Raw genomic sequence first — 21,511 nt, 5'->3', positions numbered from 1 at the left:
TCACTAAAGACTGTGCTGACGTGCTTACCCGCATCGTCACTGCCTTCATTAACGCATCATTCGCCTGCAGCACCATTCCACATAGCCTCAAAGAAGCATGGGTTCTCCCACTGCTTAAAAACCCACACTAGACCCAACCATACCAACCAACTGCCGGCCAATTACTACCATCGCCTTCCTTCTGAGAATCCTAGACCGGGCGGCCTATCTGCAGGTTCAGCAATTCTTGGAGGATAATAAACTCCTAGGGATGCGCCAATCAGGTTTCCGCCCTGGCCACGGAACTGATTCAGCTCTACTAGACCTCAAGAACCAGCTAGAAGAGATTAGGGACAAAGGGAACTGCACCCTGCTCCTCTTCTAAGATCTATCCGCAGCTTTTGATCTGGTCAACCACCAAATTCTCTGCCAACACCTCTCCACCCACGCCAACTTCTCCCCTCCTGCCATAGCCTGGATTGCCTCCTTTCTGGAAGGCAGAGTCATGAGAATCTTGTCAGATACAGCCAATGCCTCTCCATCCCCCATCACCTGCAGTGGACCCCAAGAATCCTGCATCACCCCCACATTCTACAACATCTTCACCAGACCCCTCTTCAACATTTTAGACTCCCTCGGCATAGCCTACACCAACTATGCCGACGACACCCAAATCCTAATCCCACTCTTTGGCAACTACCTAGAGGATTCCAATACTCTAAATAACGTTTACTACACCATCCAGGCTTGGATGGCAGCGAACCACCTTCGCCTAAATAGTGACAAGAATGAAATTCTCATTGTCGGCTCACCCCCACGCCTCCCACTCTCTCAGTGCACAATACTCCTCCTTCCAAATCCACCAGTGTGCAATTCCAGTCTCTGCACCAGTAAAGACTCTCAGTGTCTACCTCAATGCCTCTCTGACCCAAACCAGACAAGTGAGTGCCATTGCATCCTCGGCAGCTTATGCCACCAAGGTCCTTAATGAAGCCAGGCCCGTCCTCACTCAAAACAACTGTCTCGCCGTCGCCCGGGATGTCATTGGAATAGCGCCTCGATGCCTGCGGGCTGTAGTGCGCTCTACAAATCCCAAAAAATAAATAAAAATTGGTTCAAAGTTACACCACTGTAATGTCCTCTTTACACGCACGTCCACCAGTAATATCAGAAAACGACAAACAATTCAAAACAATGCCTTGAGAGCAGCTCTAAACATCCCTAAACGAGAACACATCTCCACGGCCAGAAGATCCACTTCAAAACCGTGTCCATTGCACACAAGTGCTTCACTAGTACAGCACCCCCCTACCTCACACTAAAAATTAATAATGCCCACTCCACTAGACCTACTAGGACCCCTACACAGACTGCTCGTGCCCAAAGTGAGAAGATGCAGAGCAGGAGGCTCTAGCTTCCCCTACTGCGCGGCCAAACTTTGGAATCACCTCCCCCCTTCCTTAAGTGTGGATAAATCCTACTGGGTCTTCCGCAAAACCCTAAAAACACAGCTCTTCTCATAACTCCCACCCACCTCTGTAAATACCTCACCTCTCGAGCTCTTCGCTCCTCTACCTCTAACTCCCTCAGGGTCAGTCGTTTTTCAAAGAAACGAGCTGCGGGTAGATCCCTTTCCTCGGCTGAGGCCTTCCTTTGGAACAGCCTCCCTGCCGCTCTGAATCTTCAGGAGAGCCATCTCCGGTTCTGGAAGCACCTCAAGACCTTCCTCTTTGCTTCTGCCTTTGCCCCTCTTCTCCCCTGCTGATCTGTTTCTCTCTCGGCACTGTGCACCTGGCCACCCTCTTTCCTCTGGGCCCAGGCACCTGTCCACCTTGCCACCCTCCCGCACTGCTTCCGGGCCTCCCCCTGCACTGGGGGCTGTAGCTGTACCCATACAGTCCCCACACCCCCTTTTCTTCTGCACTTATCAGACATACCCCGTCTGCTAAACCCAGCACTTGCCACTTGCTGGCTTCACTACTACTGTCCAATGCCTTTATTTATTTATAATTATGTATCTGTTTTCTCCTCTGCACTTTCCACCACTCCTCCTTTCATGCACTTTCCCCCTTTTCCCTTTCCCATGCACTTGCGTGTTCTCAATGTCACTGGGCCTAGTAAGATCGTTTCCTTTGTTTCTCCCCTGTTCCCCTCCCTTGCCTTGTCGCGCTCTGAAACACTTGTGTACAAGCGGGATATAAATAAAATATCAATATCAATATCACCCTTTACCATGTAAGCAACCCAACCCCCTTCACCCAGCCAACTACCCATCCCATCCTCTGGTTTGCCCCTTACAACTTGGACATATTTAACTCTTTCACTATCAAGCTCTTGTAACCTCATGGATGGATGTAACTCCTCACTTTGCAACCGCTTGTAACCCAGCTCCCCTGCCCCCCACTTCTACCCTACTGTCTGACCAATGATGCTCCCAACTTCTGTATTTGATGTTTATGTGCAACAGCGCCTCAATGCCTCCTTGTTGTATGTGCGCTTTATAAAAGAAATAAATAAATGAAATAAATAAATTCCTGCAGCACTAGATGCACAGCACTCATACTCTCTGGAGGTGTCTGCAGACTGCCATATCACTGCAGCACTAGATCAACAGCACACACTCTCTGGAGGTGTCTGCACACTGCCATATCACTGCGGCACTAGATCCACAGCACTCACACTCTCTGAAGGTGTCTGCACACTGCCATATCACTGCAGCACTAGATGCACAGCACCCACTCTCTGATGGAGGTGTCTGCACACTGCCATATCACTGCAGCACTAGATCCACAGCACACACTCTCACTCTCCGGGGGTGCCTGCACACTGCCATATCACTGCAGCACCACATGCACAGCACTCACACTCTCTGGGGGGGCTGCACACTGCCATATCACTGCTACACTAGATGCACAGCACTCACACTCTCTGGAGGTGTCTGCACACTGCCATAACACTGCAGCACCACAGGCACAGCACTCACACTCTCTGGAAGGGCTGCACACTGCCATATCACTGCTGCACTAGATGCACAGCACTCACACTCTCTGGAGGTGTTGGCACACTGCCATAACACTGCATTACTAGATGCACAGCACTCACACTATCTGGAGGTGTTGGCACACTGCCATAACACTGCAGCACCACAGGCACAGCACTCACACTCTCAGGAGGTGTTTGCACACTGCGATATCACTGCAGCACTAGATTCACAGCACACACACATTATCTGGAGGTGTGTGCACACTGCCATATCACTGCAGCACTGGATCCACAGCACACACTCTCTGGAGGTGGCTGCACACTGCTATATCACTGCAGCACTAGATGCACAGCACAAACTTTCTGGAGGTGGCTGCACACTGCCATATCATTGCAGCACTAGATTCACAGCACGCACTCACATTCTCTGGGGGTGTGTGCACACTGCCATATCACTGCAGCACTGGATCCACAGCACACACTCTCTGGAGGTGTCTGCACACTGCCATATCACTGCAGCACTAGATCCACAACACTCACACTCTCAGGAGCTGTCTGCACACTGCCATTTCACTGCAGCACCAGATTCACAGCACACACTCACATTCTCTGGAGGTGTGTGCACACTGCCATATCACTGCAGAACTGGATCCACAGCACACACTCTCTGGAGGTGGCTGCACACTGCCATATCACTGCAGCACTAGATGCACAGCACTCACACTCTCTGGAGGTGTCTGCACACTGCCATATCACTGCAGCACTAGATCCACAGCACAAACTCTCACTCTCTGGAGGTGGCTGCACACTGCCATATCACTGCAGCACTAGATCCACAGCACACACTCACACTCTCTGGAGGTGTATGCACACTGCCATATCACTGCAGCACTAGATCGACAGCACTCACACTCTCTGAAGGTGTCTGCACACTGCCATATCACTGCAGCACTAGATGCACAGCACACACTCACACTCTCTGGAGGTGTCTGCACACTGCCATATCACTGCAGCACTAGATCCACAGCACACACTCTCTGGAGGTGTCTGCACACTGCCATATCACGGCAGCACTAGAAGCGCAGCACTAACACTCTCTGGAGGTGTCTGCACACTGCCATATCACGGCAGCACTAGAAGCGCAGCACTAACACTCTCTGGAGGTGTCTGCACACTGCCATATCACTGCAGCACTAGATCGATAGCACTCACACTCTCTGAAGGTGTCTGCACACTGCCATATCACTGCAGCACTAGATGCACAGCACTCACTCTCTGATGGAGGTGTCTGCACACTGCCATATCACTGCAGCACCACATGCACAGATCCACAGCACACACTCTCACTCTCCGGGGGTGCCTGCACACTGCCATATCACTGCAGCACCACATGCACAGCACTCACACTCTCTGGGGGGGCTGCACACTGCCATATCACTGCTACACTAGATGCACAGCACTCACACTCTCTGGAGGTGTTGGCACACTGCCATAACACTGCATTACTAGATGCACAGCACTCACACTCTCTGGAGGTGTTGGCACACTGCCATAACACTGCAGCACCACAGGCACAGCACTCACACTCTCAGGAGGTGGGTGCTGTGCATCTAGTGCTGCAGTGATATGGCAGTGTGCAGACACCTTCAGAGAGTGTGAGTGCTGAGGTGTCTGCACACTGCCATATCACTGCAGCACTAGATCGATAGCACTCACACTCTCTGAAGGTGTCTGCACACTGCCATATCACTGCAGCACTAGATGCACAGCACTCACTCTCTGATGGAGGTGTCTGCACACTGCCATATCACTGCAGCACCACATGCATCCAGATCCACAGCACACACTCTCACTCTCCGGGGGTGCCTGCACACTGCCATATCACTGCAGCACCACATGCACAGCACTCACACTCTCTGGGGGGGCTGCACACTGCCATATCACTGCTACACTAGATGCACAGCACTCACACTCTCTGGAGGTGTCTGCACACTGCCATAACACTGCAGCACCACAGGCACAGCACTCACACTCTCTGGAAGGGCTGCACACTGCCATATCACTGCTGCACTAGATGCACAGCACTCACACTCTCTGGAGGTGTTGGCACACTGCCATAACACTGCATTACTAGATGCACAGCACTCACACTCTCTGGAGGTGTTGGCACACTGCCATAACACTGCAGCACCACAGGCACAGCACTCACACTCTCAGGAGGTGTTTGCACACTGCGATATCACTGCAGCACTAGATTCACAGCACACACACATTATCTGGAGGTGTGTGCACACTGCCATATCACTGCAGCACTGGATCCACAGCACACACTCTCTGGAGGTGGCTGCACACTGCTATATCACTGCAGCACTAGATGCACAGCACAAACTTTCTGGAGGTGGCTGCACACTGCCATATCATTGCAGCACTAGATTCACAGCACGCATTCACATTCTCTGGGGGTGTGTGCACACTGCCATATCACTGCAGCACTGGATCCACAGCACACACTCTCTGGAGGTGTCTGCACACTGCCATATCACTGCAGCACTAGATCCACAACACTCACACTCTCAGGAGCTGTCTGCACACTGCCATTTCACTGCAGCACCAGATTCACAGCACACACTCACATTCTCTGGAGGTGTGTGCACACTGCCATATCACTGCAGAACTGGATCCACAGCACACACTCTCTGGAGGTGGCTGCACACTGCCATATCACTGCAGCACTAGATGCACAGCACTCACACTCTCTGGAGGTGTCTGCACACTGCCATATCACTGCAGCACTAGATCCACAGCACAAACTCTCACTCTCTGGAGGTGGCTGCACACTGCCATATCACTGCAGCACTAGATCCACAGCACACACTCACACTCTCTGGAGGTGTATGCACACTGCCATATCACTGCAGCACTAGATCGACAGCACTCACACTCTCTGAAGGTGTCTGCACACTGCCATATCACTGCAGCACTAGATGCACAGCACACACTCACACTCTCTGGAGGTGTCTGCACACTGCCATATCACGGCAGCACTAGAAGCGCAGCACTAACACTCTCTGGAGGTGTCTGCACACTGCCATGTCACTGCAGCACTAGATGCACAGCACACACACATTATCTGGAGGTGTGTGCACACTGCCATATCACTGCAGCACTAGATCCACAGCACACACTCTCACTCTCTGGAGGTGCCTGCACACTGCCCTATCACTGCAGCACTAGATGCACAGGACTCACTCTCTGGAGGTGTCTGCACACTGCCATATCACTGCAGCACTAGATCCACAGCACACACTCTCACTCTCTGGAGGTGCCTGCACACTGCCATATCACTGCAGCACCACATGTACAGCACTCACACTCTCACTCTATGGAGGTGTCTGCACATTGCCATATCACTGCAGCACCACATGCACATCACTCACACTCTCTGGAGGGGCTGCACACTGCCATATCACTGCTGCACTAGATGCTCAGCACTCACACTCTCTGGAGGTGTCGGCACACTGCCATAACACTGCAGCACTAGATGCACAGCACTCACACTCTCAGGAGGTGTCTACACACTGCCATATCACTGCAGCACTAGATTCACAGCACGCACTCACATTCTCTGGAGGTGTGTGCACACTGCCATATCACTTCAGCACTAGATCCACAGCACTCACACTCTCTGGAGGTGTCTGCACACTGCTATATCACTGCAGCACTAGATGCACAACACTCTCACTCTCTGGGGGTGTCTGCACACTGCCATATCACTGCAGCACTGGATCCACAGCACACACTCTCTGGAGGTGTCTGCACACTGCCATATCACTTCAGCACTAGATCCACAGCACTCACACTCTCTGGAGGTGTCTGCACACTGCCATGTCACTGCAGCACTAGATGCACAGCACTCACACTCTCTGGGGGTGTCTGCACACTGCCATATCACTGCAGCACTAGATGCACAGCACTTTCACTCCCTGGAGGTGTCTGCACACTGCCATATCACTGCAGCACTAGATGCACAGCACTCCCATTCTCTGGAGGTGCCAGCACACTGCCATATCACTGCAGCACTAGATGCACAGCACTCTCACTCTCTAGTGGGGCTGCACACTGCCATATCACTGCAGCACTAGATGCACAGCACTCACGCTCTCTGGAGGTGTCTGCACACTGCCATATCACTGCAGCACTAGATGCACAGCACTCACTCTCACTCTCTGGGAGTGTCTGCACACTGCCATATCACTGCAGCACTAGATGCACAGCCCTCACACTCTCTGGAGGTGTCTGCCCACTGCCCTATCACTGCAGCACTAGATGCACAGCACTCTCACTCTCTGGAGGTGTCTGCAAAAGCAGCAGCACTTGCATGTAACTGCACTGACCCACATAAAGAGAAGCCATGGGCCCACCCTGGGACCCCGCAGAGCTGCATCTGTGCAGACAGGAAACCGCCGAATAGTTCCCAAACACTGCAACCCGCCCCTCCTACCAGAGAAGGAAGGAAAACCCGGCCTGGATCACAGGCACCGGAGCTCACACTGCCACACGCCATTTACATATCATTATTTATCACTGCGGAGGGGGTCGACCCCCGTTCCCCAGCCTCTAATGTCCCCCTCCTTCCTGGACCAGACCCCCTGCAGTGAGCGTTAAACCCCACCTACGTTATTAGGCGTTAATGACCGGAGCCCTGGCCCAGGCCTCGTTTTCGTTACCGCCCTGGTGGTGACCAGTGTCCCCCCTCGGGTGGCTGGTGACTAGTGTCCCCTTATTCTCCAATGTGAGGGGCAGCATGGCGAGCTCTGCTGGGGTCAGGACAGGTGAGATTACTCACGTGATTACAGGCCGTGCTGCTGAAATGCGGAGCCTTTCTGAGGGGGGTCGGGGGGCAGATCCAGGGGGCAGCAACATGAGACAGACGCCTGCCCGCCATGCCCCATACATGCCAACGTTGTGAAGCAGCTGGGAGGGAAATTTCGTCAGAGAATTGGGGAGAAATTCATTTTCCCATAGGAATGCATCGGGTTAAAATTTTAGGCGGGAAAGCCATCCCTCCCAAAGAAGGGATGAGTGTGGGGGTGAGTGAGGGCTAAGGAGGGAAGGAGGGCGGGGGTGAGTGAGGGCAAAGGAGGGAAGGAGGGTGGGTCTGAGCAGGGGGGCTAAGGAGGGTGGGGCTGAGTGAGGGTTAAGGAGGGAAGGAGGGGGGCTATGGAGGGTGGTGCTGAGTGAGGGTTAAGAAGGGCTGGTGGGTGGGGCTTAAGGAGGGCTGGAGGGTGGGGCTGAGTGAGGGCTAAGGAGGGAAGAAGAGTGGGGCTGAGTGAGGGCTAAGGAGGGCTGGAGGGTGGGGCTGAGTGAGGGCTAAGGAGGGAAGAAGAGTGGGGCTGAGTGAGGGCTAAGGAGGGCTGGAGGGTGGGGCTGAGTGAGGGCTGAGGTGGGATGGAGGGCAGGGGTGAGTGAGGGTTAAGGAGGGAAGGAGGGTGGGGCTGAGTGAGGGTTAAGGAGGGAAGGATGGGGGCTATGGAGGGTGGTGCTGAGTGAGGGTTAAGAAGGGCTGGTGGGTGGGGCTTAAGGAGGGCTGGAGGGTGGGGCTGAGTGAGGGCTAAGGAGGGAAGAAGAGTGGGGCTGAGCAGGGGGGCTAAGGAGGGTGGGGCTGAGTGAGGGTTAAGAAGTCACTTCCTTTTTGCTGGTGGATAGGGGCTGGGACTGCTTGGAGGGTAGGAGGGCTTGGGAGGGAAGGGAGGTGACAGGGATGGAAGACCTAAGTAATGAGCCAAGCTAAGGGACGGCACCCGGGGAAAGGATGAATTAGCATCACCCCATGTCCCTCTTCCTCGTCACAGCACTTACCTTTGAGGTAACCCTTTTCCAATTAAAGCTGTTCGGACATTCCCCAGAGGTCACACCTGGCGTCCCCATTTCCACTCAGTAATTTTATTCTTTGTTCGCTCGCTGCTGGACTTTGAGGGGCAGCAGTTGGTGGCATTGTCTGTACCCTCCCCTGCATACGGGCGAAGAGCGGGCAAAGCAGCATTCATAGGCCTCCTGGGCACCGTGCTGTGCACGCAGGTCTGGTTCAGACGAGAATACTCCGGTGGCACGCGGGTGGTGCCTGGGCTCCAGCTGGGCACGTGGGTCTGGTTCAGACGAGAATACTCCGGTGGCACGCGGGTGGTGCCTGGGCTCTGTGCTGGGCACGTGGGTCTGGTTCAGGTGAGACTGCTCCGGTGGCACGCGGGTGGTGCCTGGGCTCCAACGGGGCATGTGTGTCCAGTTCAGGTGAGACTGCTCCGGTGGCACGCGGGTGGTGCCTGGGCTCCGTGCCGGGCATGGGGGTCTGGTTTAGGTGAGACTGCTCTGGTGGCACACGGTTGGTGCCTGGGCTCCAGCTGAGCACGTGGGTCTCGTTCAGGTGAGACTGCTCTGATGGCACGCGGGTGGTGCCTGGGCTCCAGCTTGGCACGTGGGTCTCGTTCAGGTGAGACTGCTCCGGTGGCACGCAGGTGGTGCCTGGGCTCCACCTGGGCACGTGTGTCTAGTTCAGGTGAGACTGCTCCGGTGGCACGCGGGTGGTGCCTTGGCTCTGTGCTGGGCACGTGGGTCTCATTCAGGTGAGACTGCTCCGGTGGCATGCGGGTGGTGCCTGGGCTCCATGCTGGGCATGGGGGTCTGGTTTAGGTGAGACTGCTCTGGTGGCACACGGTTGGTGCCTGGGCTCCAGCTGAGCACGTGGGTCTCGTTCAGGTGAGACTGCTTTGATGGCACGCGGGTGGTGCCTGGGCTCCAGCTTGGCACGTGGGTCTCGTTCAGGTGAGACTGCTCCGGTGGCACACAGGTGGTGCCTGGGCTCCACCTGGGCACGTGTGTCTAGTTCAGGTGAGACTGCTCCGGTGGCACGCGGGTGGTGCCTTGGCTCTGTGCTGGGCACTTGGGTCTCGTTCAGGTGAGACTGCTCCGGTGGCACACGGGCTCTGTGCGGGGCACGTGGGTCTGGTTCAGGTGAGACTGCTCTGGTGGCATGTGGGTGGTGCCTTAGCTCCGTACTGGGCACAGGGGTCTGGTTCAGGTGAGACTGCTTCGTTGGCACACGAGTGGTGCCTGGGCTCCAGGTGGCCACAGGGTCTGGTTCAGGTGAGACTGCTCCGGTGGCATGTGGGTGGTGCCTGGGCTCCAGCTGGGCACGTGGGTCTCGTTCAGGTGAGACTGTTCCGATGGCATGCGGGTGGTGCCTGGGCTCCGCGCTGGGCACGGGGGTCTGGTTTAGGTGAGACTGCTCCGGTGGCATGCAGGTGGTACCTTGGCTCTGTGCTGGGCACGGGGGTCTGGTTCAGGTGAGATTGCTCCGGTGGCCCGCGGGTGGTGCCTGTGCTCAGGCTGGGACATGGGTCTCGTTCAGGTGAGACTGTTCCGGTGGCATGCGGGTGGTGCCTGGGCTCCGTGCTGGGCATGGAGGTCTGGTTTAGGTGAGACTGCTCTGGTGGCACACGGTTGGTGCCTGGGCTCCAGCTGAGCACGTGGGTCTCGTTCAGGTGAGACTGCTCTGATGGCACACGGGTGGTGCCTGGGCTCCAGCTTGGCACGTGGGTCTCGTTCAGGTGAGACTGCTCCAGTGGCACGCAGGCGGTGCCTGGGCTCCACCTGGGCACGTGTGTCTAGTTCAGGTGAGACTGCTCCGGTGGCACGCGGGTGGTGCCTGGGCTCCATGCTGGGCACGTGGGTCTCGTTCAGGTGAGACTGCTCCGGTGGCACACGGGCTCTGTGCGGGGCACGTGGGTCTGGTTCAGGTGAGACTGCTCTGGTGGCATGTGGGTGGTGCCTTGGCTCCGTACTGGGCACAGGGGTCTGGTTCAGGTGAGACTGCTTCGGTGGCACACGGGTGGTGCCTGGGCTCCAGCTGGGCACGGGGTCTGGTTCAGGTGAGACTGCTCCGGTGGCCCGCGGGTGGTGCCTGTGCTCAGGCTGGGACATGGGTCTCGTTCAGGTGAGACTGTTCCGGTGGCATGCGGGTGGTGCCTGGGCTCCGTGCTGGGCATGGGGGTCTGGTTTAGGTGAGACTGCTCTGGTGGCACACGGTTGGTGCCTGGGCTCCAGCTGAGCACGTGGGTCTCGTTCAGGTGAGACTGCTCTGATGGCACGCGGGTGGTGCCTGGGCTCCAGCTTGGCACGTGGGTCTCGTTCAGGTGAGACTGCTCCGGTGGCACGCAGGTGGTGCCTGGGCTCCACCTGGGCACGTGTGTCTAGTTCAGGTGAGACTGCTCCGGTGGCACGCGGGTGGTGCCTGGGCTCCATGCTGGGCACCTGAGTCTCGTTCAGGTGAGACTGCTCCGGTGGCATGCAGGTGGTACCTTGGCTCTGTGCTGGGCACGGGGGTCTGGTTCAGGTGAGATTGCTCCGGTGGCCCGCGGGTGGTGCCTGTGCTCAGGCTGGGCACGTGGGTCTCGTTCAGGTGAGACTGTTCCGGTGGCACGCAGGTGGTGCCTGGGCTCCGTGCTGGGCACAGGGGTCTGGTTCAGGTGAGACTGCTCTGGTGGCACACGGGTGGTGCCTGGGCTCCAGCTGGGCACGGAGGTCTGGTTCATGTGACACTGCTCTGGTGGCACGTGGGTGGTGCCTGGGCTCCAGCTTGGCACGCGGGTCCGGTTCAGGTGAGACTACTCCAGTGGCACGCGGGTGGTGGCTTGGCTCCGTGCTGGGCACGGGGGTCTGGTTCAGGTGAGACTGCTCTGGTGGCACGCGGGTGGTGCCTGGGCTCCAGCTGGGCAAGTGGGTCTGGTTCAGGCGAGAATACTCTGCTGGCACGTGGGTGGTGCCTGGGCTCCAGCTGGGCACGGGGGTCTGGTTCAGCTGAGACTGCTCCGGTGCCATGCGGGTGGTGCCTGGGCTCCAGCTGGGCACATGGGTCTCGTTCAGGTGAGACTGTTCCGGTGGCATGCGGGTGGTGCCTGGGCTCTGTGCTGGGCACGGGGGTCTGGTTTAGGTGAGACTGCTCCGGTGGCACGTGTTTGGTGCCTGGGCTCTAGCTGAGCACGTGGGTCTCGTTCAGGTGAGATTGCTCTGGTGGCACGCGGGTGGTGCCTGGGTTCCAGCTGGGCACCTGTGTCTGGTTCAGGTGAGACTGCTCTAGTGGCACGCGGGTGGTGCCTGGGCTCTGTGCTGGGCACGTGGGTCTCGTTCAGGTGAGACTGCTCCGGTGGCATGCAGGTGGTACCTTGGCTCTGTGCTGGGCACGGGGGTCTGGTTCATGTGAGACTGCTTTGGTGGCCCGCGGGTGGTGCCTGGGCTCAGGCTTGGCACGTGGGTCTCGTTCAGGTGAGACTGTTCCGGTGGCACGCAGGCGGTGCCTGGGCTCCGTGCTGGTCACAGGGGTCTGATTCAGGTGAGACTGCTCTGATGGCACGCGGGTGGTGCCTGGGCTCCAACTGAGCACGTGGGTCTCGTTCAGGTGAGACTGCTCTGATGGCACGCGGGTGGTGCCTGGGCTCCAGCTTGGCACGTGGGTCTCGTTCAGGTGAGACTGCTCCGGTGGCACGCAGGTGGTGCCTGGGCTCCACCTGGGCACGTGTGTCTAGTTCAGGTGAGACTGCTCCGGTGGCATGCGGGTGGTGCCTGGGCTCCGTGCTGGGCATGGGGGTCTAGTTTAGGTGAGACTGCTCTGGTGGCACACGGTTGGTGCCTGGGCTCCAGCTCAGCACGTGGGTCTCGTTCAGGTGAGACTGCTCTGATGGCACGTGGGTGGTGCCTGGGCTCCAGCTTGGCACGTGGGTCTCGTTCAGGTGAGACTGCTCCGGTGGCACGCAGGTGGTGCCTGGGCTCCACCTGGGCACGTGTGTCTAGTTCAGGTGAGACTGCTCCGGTGGCACGCGGGTGGTGCCTGGGCTCCATGCTGGGCACGTGAGTCTCGTTCAGGTGAGACTGCTCCGGTGGCATGCAGGTGGTACCTTGGCTCTGTGCTGGGCACGGGGGTCTGGTTCAGGTGAGATTGCTCCGGTGGCCCGCGGGTGGTGCCTGTGCTCAGGCTGGGCACGTGGGTCTCGTTCAGGTGAGACTGTTCCGGTGGGACGCAGGTGGTGCCTGGGCTCCGTGCTGGGCACAGGGGTCTGGTTCAGGTGAGACTGCTCTGGTGGCACACGGGTGGTGCCTGGGCTCCAGCTGGGCACGGGGGTCTGGTTCATGTGACACTGCTCTGGTGGCACGTGGGTGGTGCCTGGGCTCCAGCTTGGCACGCGGGTCCGGTTCAGGTGAGACTACTCCAGTGGCACGCGGGTGGTGGCTTGGCTCTGTGCTGGGCACGGGGGTCTGGTTCAGGTGAGACTGCTCTGGTGGCACGCGGGTGGTGCCTGGGCTCCAGATGGGCAAGTGGGTCTGGTTCAGGCGAAAATACTCTGCTGGCACGTGGGTGGTGCCTGGGCTCCAGCTGGGCACGGGGGTCTGGTTCAGCTGAGACTGCTCCCGTGCCATGCGGGTGGTGCCTGGGCTCCAGCTGGGCACATGAGTCTCGTTCAGGTGAGACTGTTCCGGTGGCATGCGGGTGGTGCCTGGGCTCCGTGCTGGGCACGGGGGTCTGGTTTAGGTGAGACTGCTTTGGTGGCCCGCGGGTGGTGCCTGGGCTCAGGCTTGGCACGTGGGTCTCATTCAGGTGAGACTGTTCCGGTGGCACGCAGGCGGTGCCTGGGCTCCGTGCTGGGCACAGGGGTCTGATTCAGGTGAGACTGCTCTGATGGCACGCAGGTGGTGCCTGGTCTCCAGCTGGGCATGTGGGCCTGGTTCAGGTGAGACTGCTCCGGTGGCACGCGGGTGGTGCCTGGGCTCCAGCTGGGCACGTGGGCCTGGTTCAGGTGAGACTGCTCCAGTGGCACACGGGTGGTGCCTGGGCTCCAGGTGGGCACGCGGGTCCGGTTCAGGTGAGACAACTCCAGTGGCACGCGGGTGGTGCCTTGGCTCCGTGCTGGGCACGGGTGTCTGGTTCAGGTGAAACTGCTCTGGTGGCCCATGGGTGGTGCCTGGGCTCCAGTTGGGCACGATGGGTCTCGTTCAGGTGAGACTGTTCCGGTGGCACGCGGTTGGTGCCTGGGCTCCGTGCTGGGTACAGGGGTCTGGTTTAGGTGAGACTGCTCCGGTGGCACGCGGCTGGTGCCTGGGCTCCGTGCTGGGCATGTGGGTCTCGTTCAGGTGAGACTGCTCCGGTGGCACGTGGGTGGTGCCTGGGCTTCGTGCTGGGCACGCGGGTGGTGCCTGGGCTCCGTGCTGGGCATGTGGGTCTGGTTCAGGTGAGACTGCTTCGTTGGCACGCGGGTGGTGCCTGGGCTCCAGCTGGGCACGGGGTCTGGTTCAGGTGAGACTGCTCTGGTGGCATGTGGGTGGTGCCTGGGCTCCAGCTGGGCACGTGGGTCTCGTTCAGGTGAGACTGTTCCGGTGGCATGCGGGTGGTGCCTGGGCTCCGTGCTGGGCACAGGGGTCTGGTTTAGGTGAGACTGCTCGAGTGGCACGCGGTTGGTGCCTGGGCTCCATCTGAGCATGTGGGTCTCGTTCAGGTGAGACTGCTCCAGTGGCAAGCGGGAGGTGCCTTGGCTTCGTGCTGGGCACGCGGGTGGTGCCTGGGCTCCGTGCTGGGCACAGGGGTCTGGTTTAGGTGAGACTGCTCGAGTGGCACGCGGTTGGTGCCTGGGCTCCATCTGAGCATGTGGGTCTCGTTCAGGTGAGACTGCCCCGGTGGCACGCAGGTGGTGCCTGGACTCCACCTGGGCACGTGTGTCTGGTTCAGGTGAGACTGCTCCGGTGGCACGAAGGTGGTGCCTGGGCTCTGTGCTGGGCATGTGGATCTCGTTCAGGTGAGACTGCTCCGGTGGCATGCGGGTGGTACCTTGGCTCCGTGCTGGGCACGGGGGTCTCGTTCAGGTGAGACTGCTCCGGTGGCCTGCGGGTGGTGCCTGGGCTCAGGCTGGGCAGGTGGGTCTCGTTCAGGTGAGACTGTTCCGGTGGCATACAGGTGGTGCCTGGGCTCCGTGCTGGGCACAGGGGTCTGGTACAGGTGAGACTGCTCCCGTGGCACGCGGGTGGTGCCTGGGCTCCAGCTGGGCACGTGGGTCTGGTTCAGGTGAGACTGCTCTGGTGGCACGCGGGTGGTGCCTGGGCTCCAGCTTGGCATGTGGGCCTGGTTCAGGTGAGACTGCTCCGGTGGCATGCAGGTGGTGCCTGGGCTCCAGCTAGTCACGCAGGTCCGGTTCAGTTGAGACAACTCCGGTGGCACGCGGGTGGTGCCTTGGCTCTGTGCTGGGCACGTGGGTCCGGTTCAGGTGAGACTGCTCCGGTGGCATGCGGCTGGTGCCTGGGCTCCGTGCTGGGCATGTGGGTCTCGTTCAGGTGAGACTGCTGCGGTGGCACGTGAGTGGTGCCTGGGCTCTTTGCTGGGCACGTGGGCCTGGTTGAGGTGAGACTGCTCTGGTGGCACGTGGGTGGTGCCTGGGCTCCAGCTGGGCACGGGGATCTGGTTTAGGTGAGACTGCTCCGGAGGCACACAGGTGGTGCCTTGGCTCCAGGTGGGCACGTGGGTCCGGCTGAGGTGAGACTGCTCCAGTGGTACGCGGCTGGTGCCTGGGCTCCGTGCTGGGCATGTGGGTCTCGTTCAGGTGAGACTGCTCCAGTGGCACGTGAGTGGTGCCTGGGCTCCGTGCTGGGCACGTGGGCCTTCTTCAGGTCAGACTGCTCCGGTGGCATGCAGGTGGTGCCTGGGCTCCAGCTGGGCATGTCAGTGCGGTTCAGGTGAGTCTGCTCCGGTGGCACGCGAGTGGTGCCTGTGCTCCGTGCTGGGCATGTGGGTTTCGTTCAGGTGAGACTGCTCCGGTGGCACGCGGGTGGTGCCTGGGCTCCAGCTGGGCATGTGGGTCTGGTTCAGGTGAAACTGCTCCGGTGGCTCGCGGGTGGTGCCTTGGCTCTGTGCTGGGCACAGGGGTCTGGTTCAGGTGTGACTGCTCCGGTGGCACGCGGGTGTTGCCTGGGCTCCGTGCTGGGCATGTGGGTCTGGTTCAGGTGAGACTGCTCCGGTGGCACTCGGGTGGTGCCTGGGCTCCAGCTGGGCATGTCGGTGCGGTTCAGGTGAGACTGCTCCGCTGGCACGTGGGTGGTGCCTGGGCTCCGCGCTCTGCACGTGGGCCTGGTTCAGGTGAGACTGCTCCGGTGGCATGCGGGTGGTGCCTGGGCTCCATGCTGGGCACGTGCGTCCGTTTCAGGTGAGACTGCTCTGATGGCACGCGGGTGGTGCCCGTGCTCCGTGCTGAGCACGTGGGCCTGGTTCAGGTGAGACTGCACCTGTGGCATGCTGCTGGTGCCTGCGCTCCGTGCTAGGCACGTGGGCCTGGTTCAGGTGAGACTGCTTCAGTGGCACGCAGGTGTTCCCTGTGCTTTGTGCTGGGCACGTGGGCCTGGTTCAGGTGAAACTGCTCCGGTGGCATGCGGGTGGTGCCTGTACTCCGTGCTGGGCACGTCGTCCTGGTTCAGGTGAGACTGCTCCGGTGGCATGCAGGTGGTGCCTGAGCTCCAGCTGGGCACGTGGGTCTGGTTCAGGTGAGACTGCCCCAGTGGCACGCGGGTGGTGCATGGGCTTCTAGCTGGGCACGTGGGTCTCGTTCAGGTGAGACTGCTCCGGTGGCACGCGGGTGGTGCCTGGGCTCTGTGCTGGGCACGTGGGTCTGGTTCAGGTGAGACTGCTTCGGTGGCACACGGGTGGTGCCTAGGCTCCAGCTGGGCATTTGGGTCTGGTTTAGGTGAGACTGCTCCGGTGGCGCGCGGGTGGTGCCTGGGCTCCGTGCTAGGCACGTGGGCCTGGTTCAGATGAGACTGCTCCGGTGGCACGCGGGGGGTGTCTGTACTCCGTGCTGGGCACGTGGGCCTGGTTCTGGTGAGACTGCTCCGGTGGCATGCAGGTGGTGGCTGGGCTCCAGCTGGGCATGTCGGTGCGGTTCAGGTGAGACTGCTGCGGTGGCACGCGGGTGGTGCCTGTGTGTGTGCAAGCTCTCTTGCTCAGGTCAGATTGATATCGCGTGCCCAGTCACAGGGAACAGGGACCTGGCCCACTTTAGGTCCTGCCTGATGTATGCATTTCTTCTGTTGATTGGAATGAGCAGCTGGCGCTGGATCTTGCTCGCTCTGTGTGCATCATGTCCAGAGTTGATTACCAGGTGCACTGATGTGGCTGCATAGTGGGGGCTGGGCATGCCTGCCTACATTCCCAAAGCAAAACACTGGGTCTGACGTCATCGATGCCTCGCCCCTTCCCCAAGACCTCGCCCACCCCACTCGACCACTTGAAAAAAAACTGCTGAGAGACGCGCGGGTGTCACTCTCTCCACACCAGGAGAGGCTGCTGACTGGGCGCCTCGATGTGTTTATTTAAACCTTTACCAAAACATTTCATGTGAAAATTACCTTCAAGTTAGTTTTTACACAAATAATTTAAAATGCTACACGTAAATTAAGATCAAATCCCAATTAATCCTTTTACAATACACAAAACAAAGACTAAACTCGTAATACATTCGGAATTTGAAATTTCATCACAGGAATAATAAAACATTTCCATAATACTAATTCAAACTTAAAACAAAACTAATTCTCTTCAAGTTAAATTGCAGAAATTCTTTAGGGGCGCAAGCCTCTCATTTTTAGTATTATTGAGTTGGCATGTAGCATTTGGAGCCATAATTGCTCTCTATAAACTAGATTAATACTGTTCACAAAGCCCCAGGGTTGTCATTTAGGGTTCGCCAGGGGTCGCGACTGAGACCCATCAGGTCTCCCTTGCTACCCCTAAAAAAGAAAAATGTAAACTTTTTTTAAATACATTTTTTAAAACATTTAAATTGAGGCACCTGGGCTGTGGCCAACAGCATGTTGCTCTTTGTTTCTGGAGAGGCTGGTTTTCTGATAGCTGTAGCCGGTAGGATAGTTCAGTGGGTTGAGGGCTTGCTGCTCCATTGTGTGAATCATCTGCAGGTTTAAGGTTCGAATCACGGCAAAGTCAACTCAGCCTTTCATCCTGCTAAGGTTGATAAATGACTACCAACACAGGTTTGGTTTAATTGTAAGTATTTTTGTTCTATATGAAGCGCTTAAGCTTAAGGGCTATATAATAACACATTATTATCGTTTGGCCTTGGGCGTCTGCTTGCATTCACAGTAATTTCATAATATGGGCCTATACGCACTGATATTAACTATACATATGGTGATCCATTCCTGTATTAAATGTGTATCACTTTACAGTGATATCTTAACCATATTTTTCGTAGTGTACTTAGAAACAATGCTATGTGATGCCACTTCCACCCGCATGCCACCGGAGCAGTCTCGCCTAAACCAGACCTGCGTGCCCAGCACAGAGCCCAGGAGACCCATGAATGCTGCTTTGCCCGCCCTTCGCCCGTATGCAGGGGAGGGTACAGACACTGCCACCAACTGCTGTCCCTCAAAGTCCAGCAGCAAGCAAACAAAGAAAAAAATTACTGAGTGGAAATGGGGAAGCCAGGTATGACTCCTGGGGGTTTTTGTCAAGGGATGAAAGGTTGTGTTCCATCGCTTCCTGTGATGTCACTTTGGGGTGGGGTCAATTGACATCACTTCCTGTCATCATGTGATGTCACTTCCGCTACCCCAGGCATTTTGGTGAAATGACGTCCCTGCAAAACCCGGAAAAAAAGTATTCTTTGCTGAAGCAAATTTGGACAAACTGACAGTAAAAGCAATAAAGTTTCTTCTTCACCAGTTACGCGACAAAATCGACAACATCAACAACTGTCCAGACTTAAAATTCCTAATAAATATTATCTACTGTGTTCTCATAACATTAAATCGATATCGCATATAGCAATTTCTAATAGCTCGACTCAGGTATTTCTTAAATAGAACTCAGGCTGCGGATACCATTTCCAGAAAGAAAATATTTGTGCATATAGTTTATATTCAAAATCACTGCATTGTTTTCACCCCAATCATTTCCTTTTATTATCTTCTTAACTTTATTTGGATTCTGTATTAAAGTTTGTATGGATATTCCCAAGTTTTGCATCACTGATTCCGCGTCCCTTCTAAGTTCGATCATGAATACCTCTGTATGATTGTCAGAGCTTCCCTTTTTGCTGCAGTGCATTTTCAGAAGAGAGATCATCTCTTCCATTGCACACAGCTTTTAAGTGACTGCAATACTAATTCATAAGGAATTAGTTCCACAGGGACACACTTGGGAATCTAAAATTAGATGACCCCTCCAAACTATACCCTCCACCACTTTTAGATAGTGTAACAATTCAAGTGGGAAAACTCCATCCCATAAAGCAGTCACGGCATCACATTCGAACAACATAACTCTCTACAAGGTAGTAAGGAAAATGTCCCAAATTTCCCCTCTATTAAACGCATCTGCCTTAATGCTGCCGCAGCCTTTACCTTTTTACAGTTCTTAGAAAATATTTTGGAGCTGGTATTAGCTATCGACTAGCCCAAATAATGAAGGACATTCTGGCTTCTTATCTTTTCGCCTTCACATAGCCATCTATATTTGGTGTAACTCTTATAACCTCTTCCAAGATGAAGGATTCATGTCTTTGAAGGATTGATTTTTAATTTGAGTTCAGCTATAAAGATTCCAAAAGCTTTTATTAAGTGCAGCAACTCAATTCTAGTCGAATCCAACAACAAATAATCGTCAGCATAAGCCAACCATTATCGACTCACAGAGCCTACTTTAGGAGTTACCAGGCCACTGTGTTCCAGTGCTTTGCCAGCTCCCGATACATATACATTAAACAAGGTAGTTGCTGTCATGTACCCCTTTCTAAGACCATTTTGATATGATATGATATGATAGGTTATTTATAACCCGCTTCATACCCAGAGGTTCTAAGCACGGTTCCGGGATTCAAACCTGTGTTGCTCCGTGTCGTCTTGCTTCCAAGGCAAGCACGTTGCCACTGAGCTATCCACCCAAAACTTTTGCGTCTCTATATCCCATGAGATCAAACCTTCAGAATTCATTCTTACACCCATCTTAGTGTTGGAGTATAAATGTATAATTAATTCCAGTAGGCCCTTTGACATCCCCAGTACTACCAGCCTTTGCCACAAAGTTGCCCAATCGACCCTGTTGAATGCCATTGACAGATCCAACTAGGCAAGAAATACCGGTAGCTCATTCTTTGACCAAGCTTTCCTTTGAAGGCACGTTAACAGCAGCCCACCACAATCAGTGCCAAAACAAAACATTTTCGAAATCCTATTTGCCTCCTATCCAAGATATTATTCTCGTCAATCCATACCTCAATATGTTCTAAAACTATTGAAACAAAGATTTTTGAATGTGTGTCCGCCAGGGCTATAGGCCTGTAATTCATTGGGCAGAAGTGTCTACCTTTCTTAAAAATAGGGAGCACATAAGATGGATTCCAAGATGAAGGCCTTCCCTTGGTCCTAACAACATCCACGAAGAGAGAATTCAGTCTTCTAGACCACAGGCAGACATTCTGTTTCATAATGGCATTCAACAGATTATTAGGACCTGGTGTTCCAGAAGTTTTTGATTTGACAATATGCAATGTTATCTACAGTAACATCAAGTCCCAATTCTTCTGTTGTGTACCTCAGTGAAGTTTTGCTTGCTTCCGAACCTTTATAAAGATTTTCAAAATATTCTACCCAGACATCCTCTTTAATCGGATTTGTGGCAAATTGTATTTGGGTTACTTCAAACTGTTCACAAGGAGGCAACAGTTGTGTAAATGACAGCCTGTCAGTGATGCTAACATGGTTTCACTATCCCTTTCATGCAAGGTGTGCCTATAATACATCAGCCAATGTTTGTGTAGTTGTTTAAGATACTTACTCTTGGCATAAAGTAGGACAGCATCCCCACCTTGTCTCCGCGGTATTCTTATTTCTTTTTGCAGCTGAGCTTTATGTTCCCTAACCAACAAGTCGGGTGTGTGTTTTGATTACGCTGCGTCATTGCTCTGGACAATTGAGCCGCTTTCATTTTGTTTATGTTATGCATCAAATAATCTGGAAACTATTTGACTGTATAATTCACAATTCTTTCTTCCAGGATAGTGGAGTCGTAATCATGTAACATATGTCTCGGGAACCCAAGAACCTTCTTAGAGGTCAGTCTGACCCTATTACCTCTTACATTAATCTCAGCCCCCTCACAGTGAACAGCCAGTGTCCCCTACCATTTGCCTCTTCAGGCACAGGATGAGGATACTATCATCACTAGATAGCAATGAGCGCAGCTCAAAATCCTCCATACACTCCACCAATTACTGCCAAATAAAAATGTAATCAATTACTGATTAAGACCCCCTGCCCTTCCAAGTAGGTTGCTTATTTGCAATTGGCTCAAGACCCCAAATACTGGCAAAGATCAACCACAGCGTGCCTGGGAATAATGTATTCCCACTTCTGGAGTTCAGATTGCCCACAGGGGCCAGTGAGTGCTCTGTAGTAGTGGGAATCCAGGATAAAAGCGGCGTTCAGACATACAACCATTCATCAATTA

General features: G+C 55.5%; 1 protein-coding gene across 1 annotated transcript in view; it reads left to right on the top strand.

Moving 5' to 3' along the window:
• The first annotated feature begins 7,717 nt into the window (after positions 1-7,717).
• LOC138527324 (zinc finger protein 883-like) overlaps positions 7,718-21,511 on the top strand; it is a 160,958-nt gene continuing 147,164 nt past the window's right edge. Inside the window, exon 1 of the mRNA XM_069638376.1 lies at positions 7,718-7,793. Within this exon, the coding sequence (XP_069494477.1) occupies positions 7,766-7,793 (28 nt within the window). The 5' untranslated portion in view covers positions 7,718-7,765. The remainder of the gene's footprint in view (positions 7,794-21,511) is intronic.

The sequence above is a fragment of the Ambystoma mexicanum genome, chromosome 14 (assembly GCF_040938575.1).
Source record: "Ambystoma mexicanum isolate Mex_15411 chromosome 14, UKY_AmexF1_1, whole genome shotgun sequence".
Taxonomy (NCBI): Eukaryota; Metazoa; Chordata; class Amphibia; order Caudata; family Ambystomatidae; genus Ambystoma; species Ambystoma mexicanum.
Note: the sequence above shows the minus strand (reverse complement) of the source record. Positions and strands in the feature narration are given on the sequence as shown.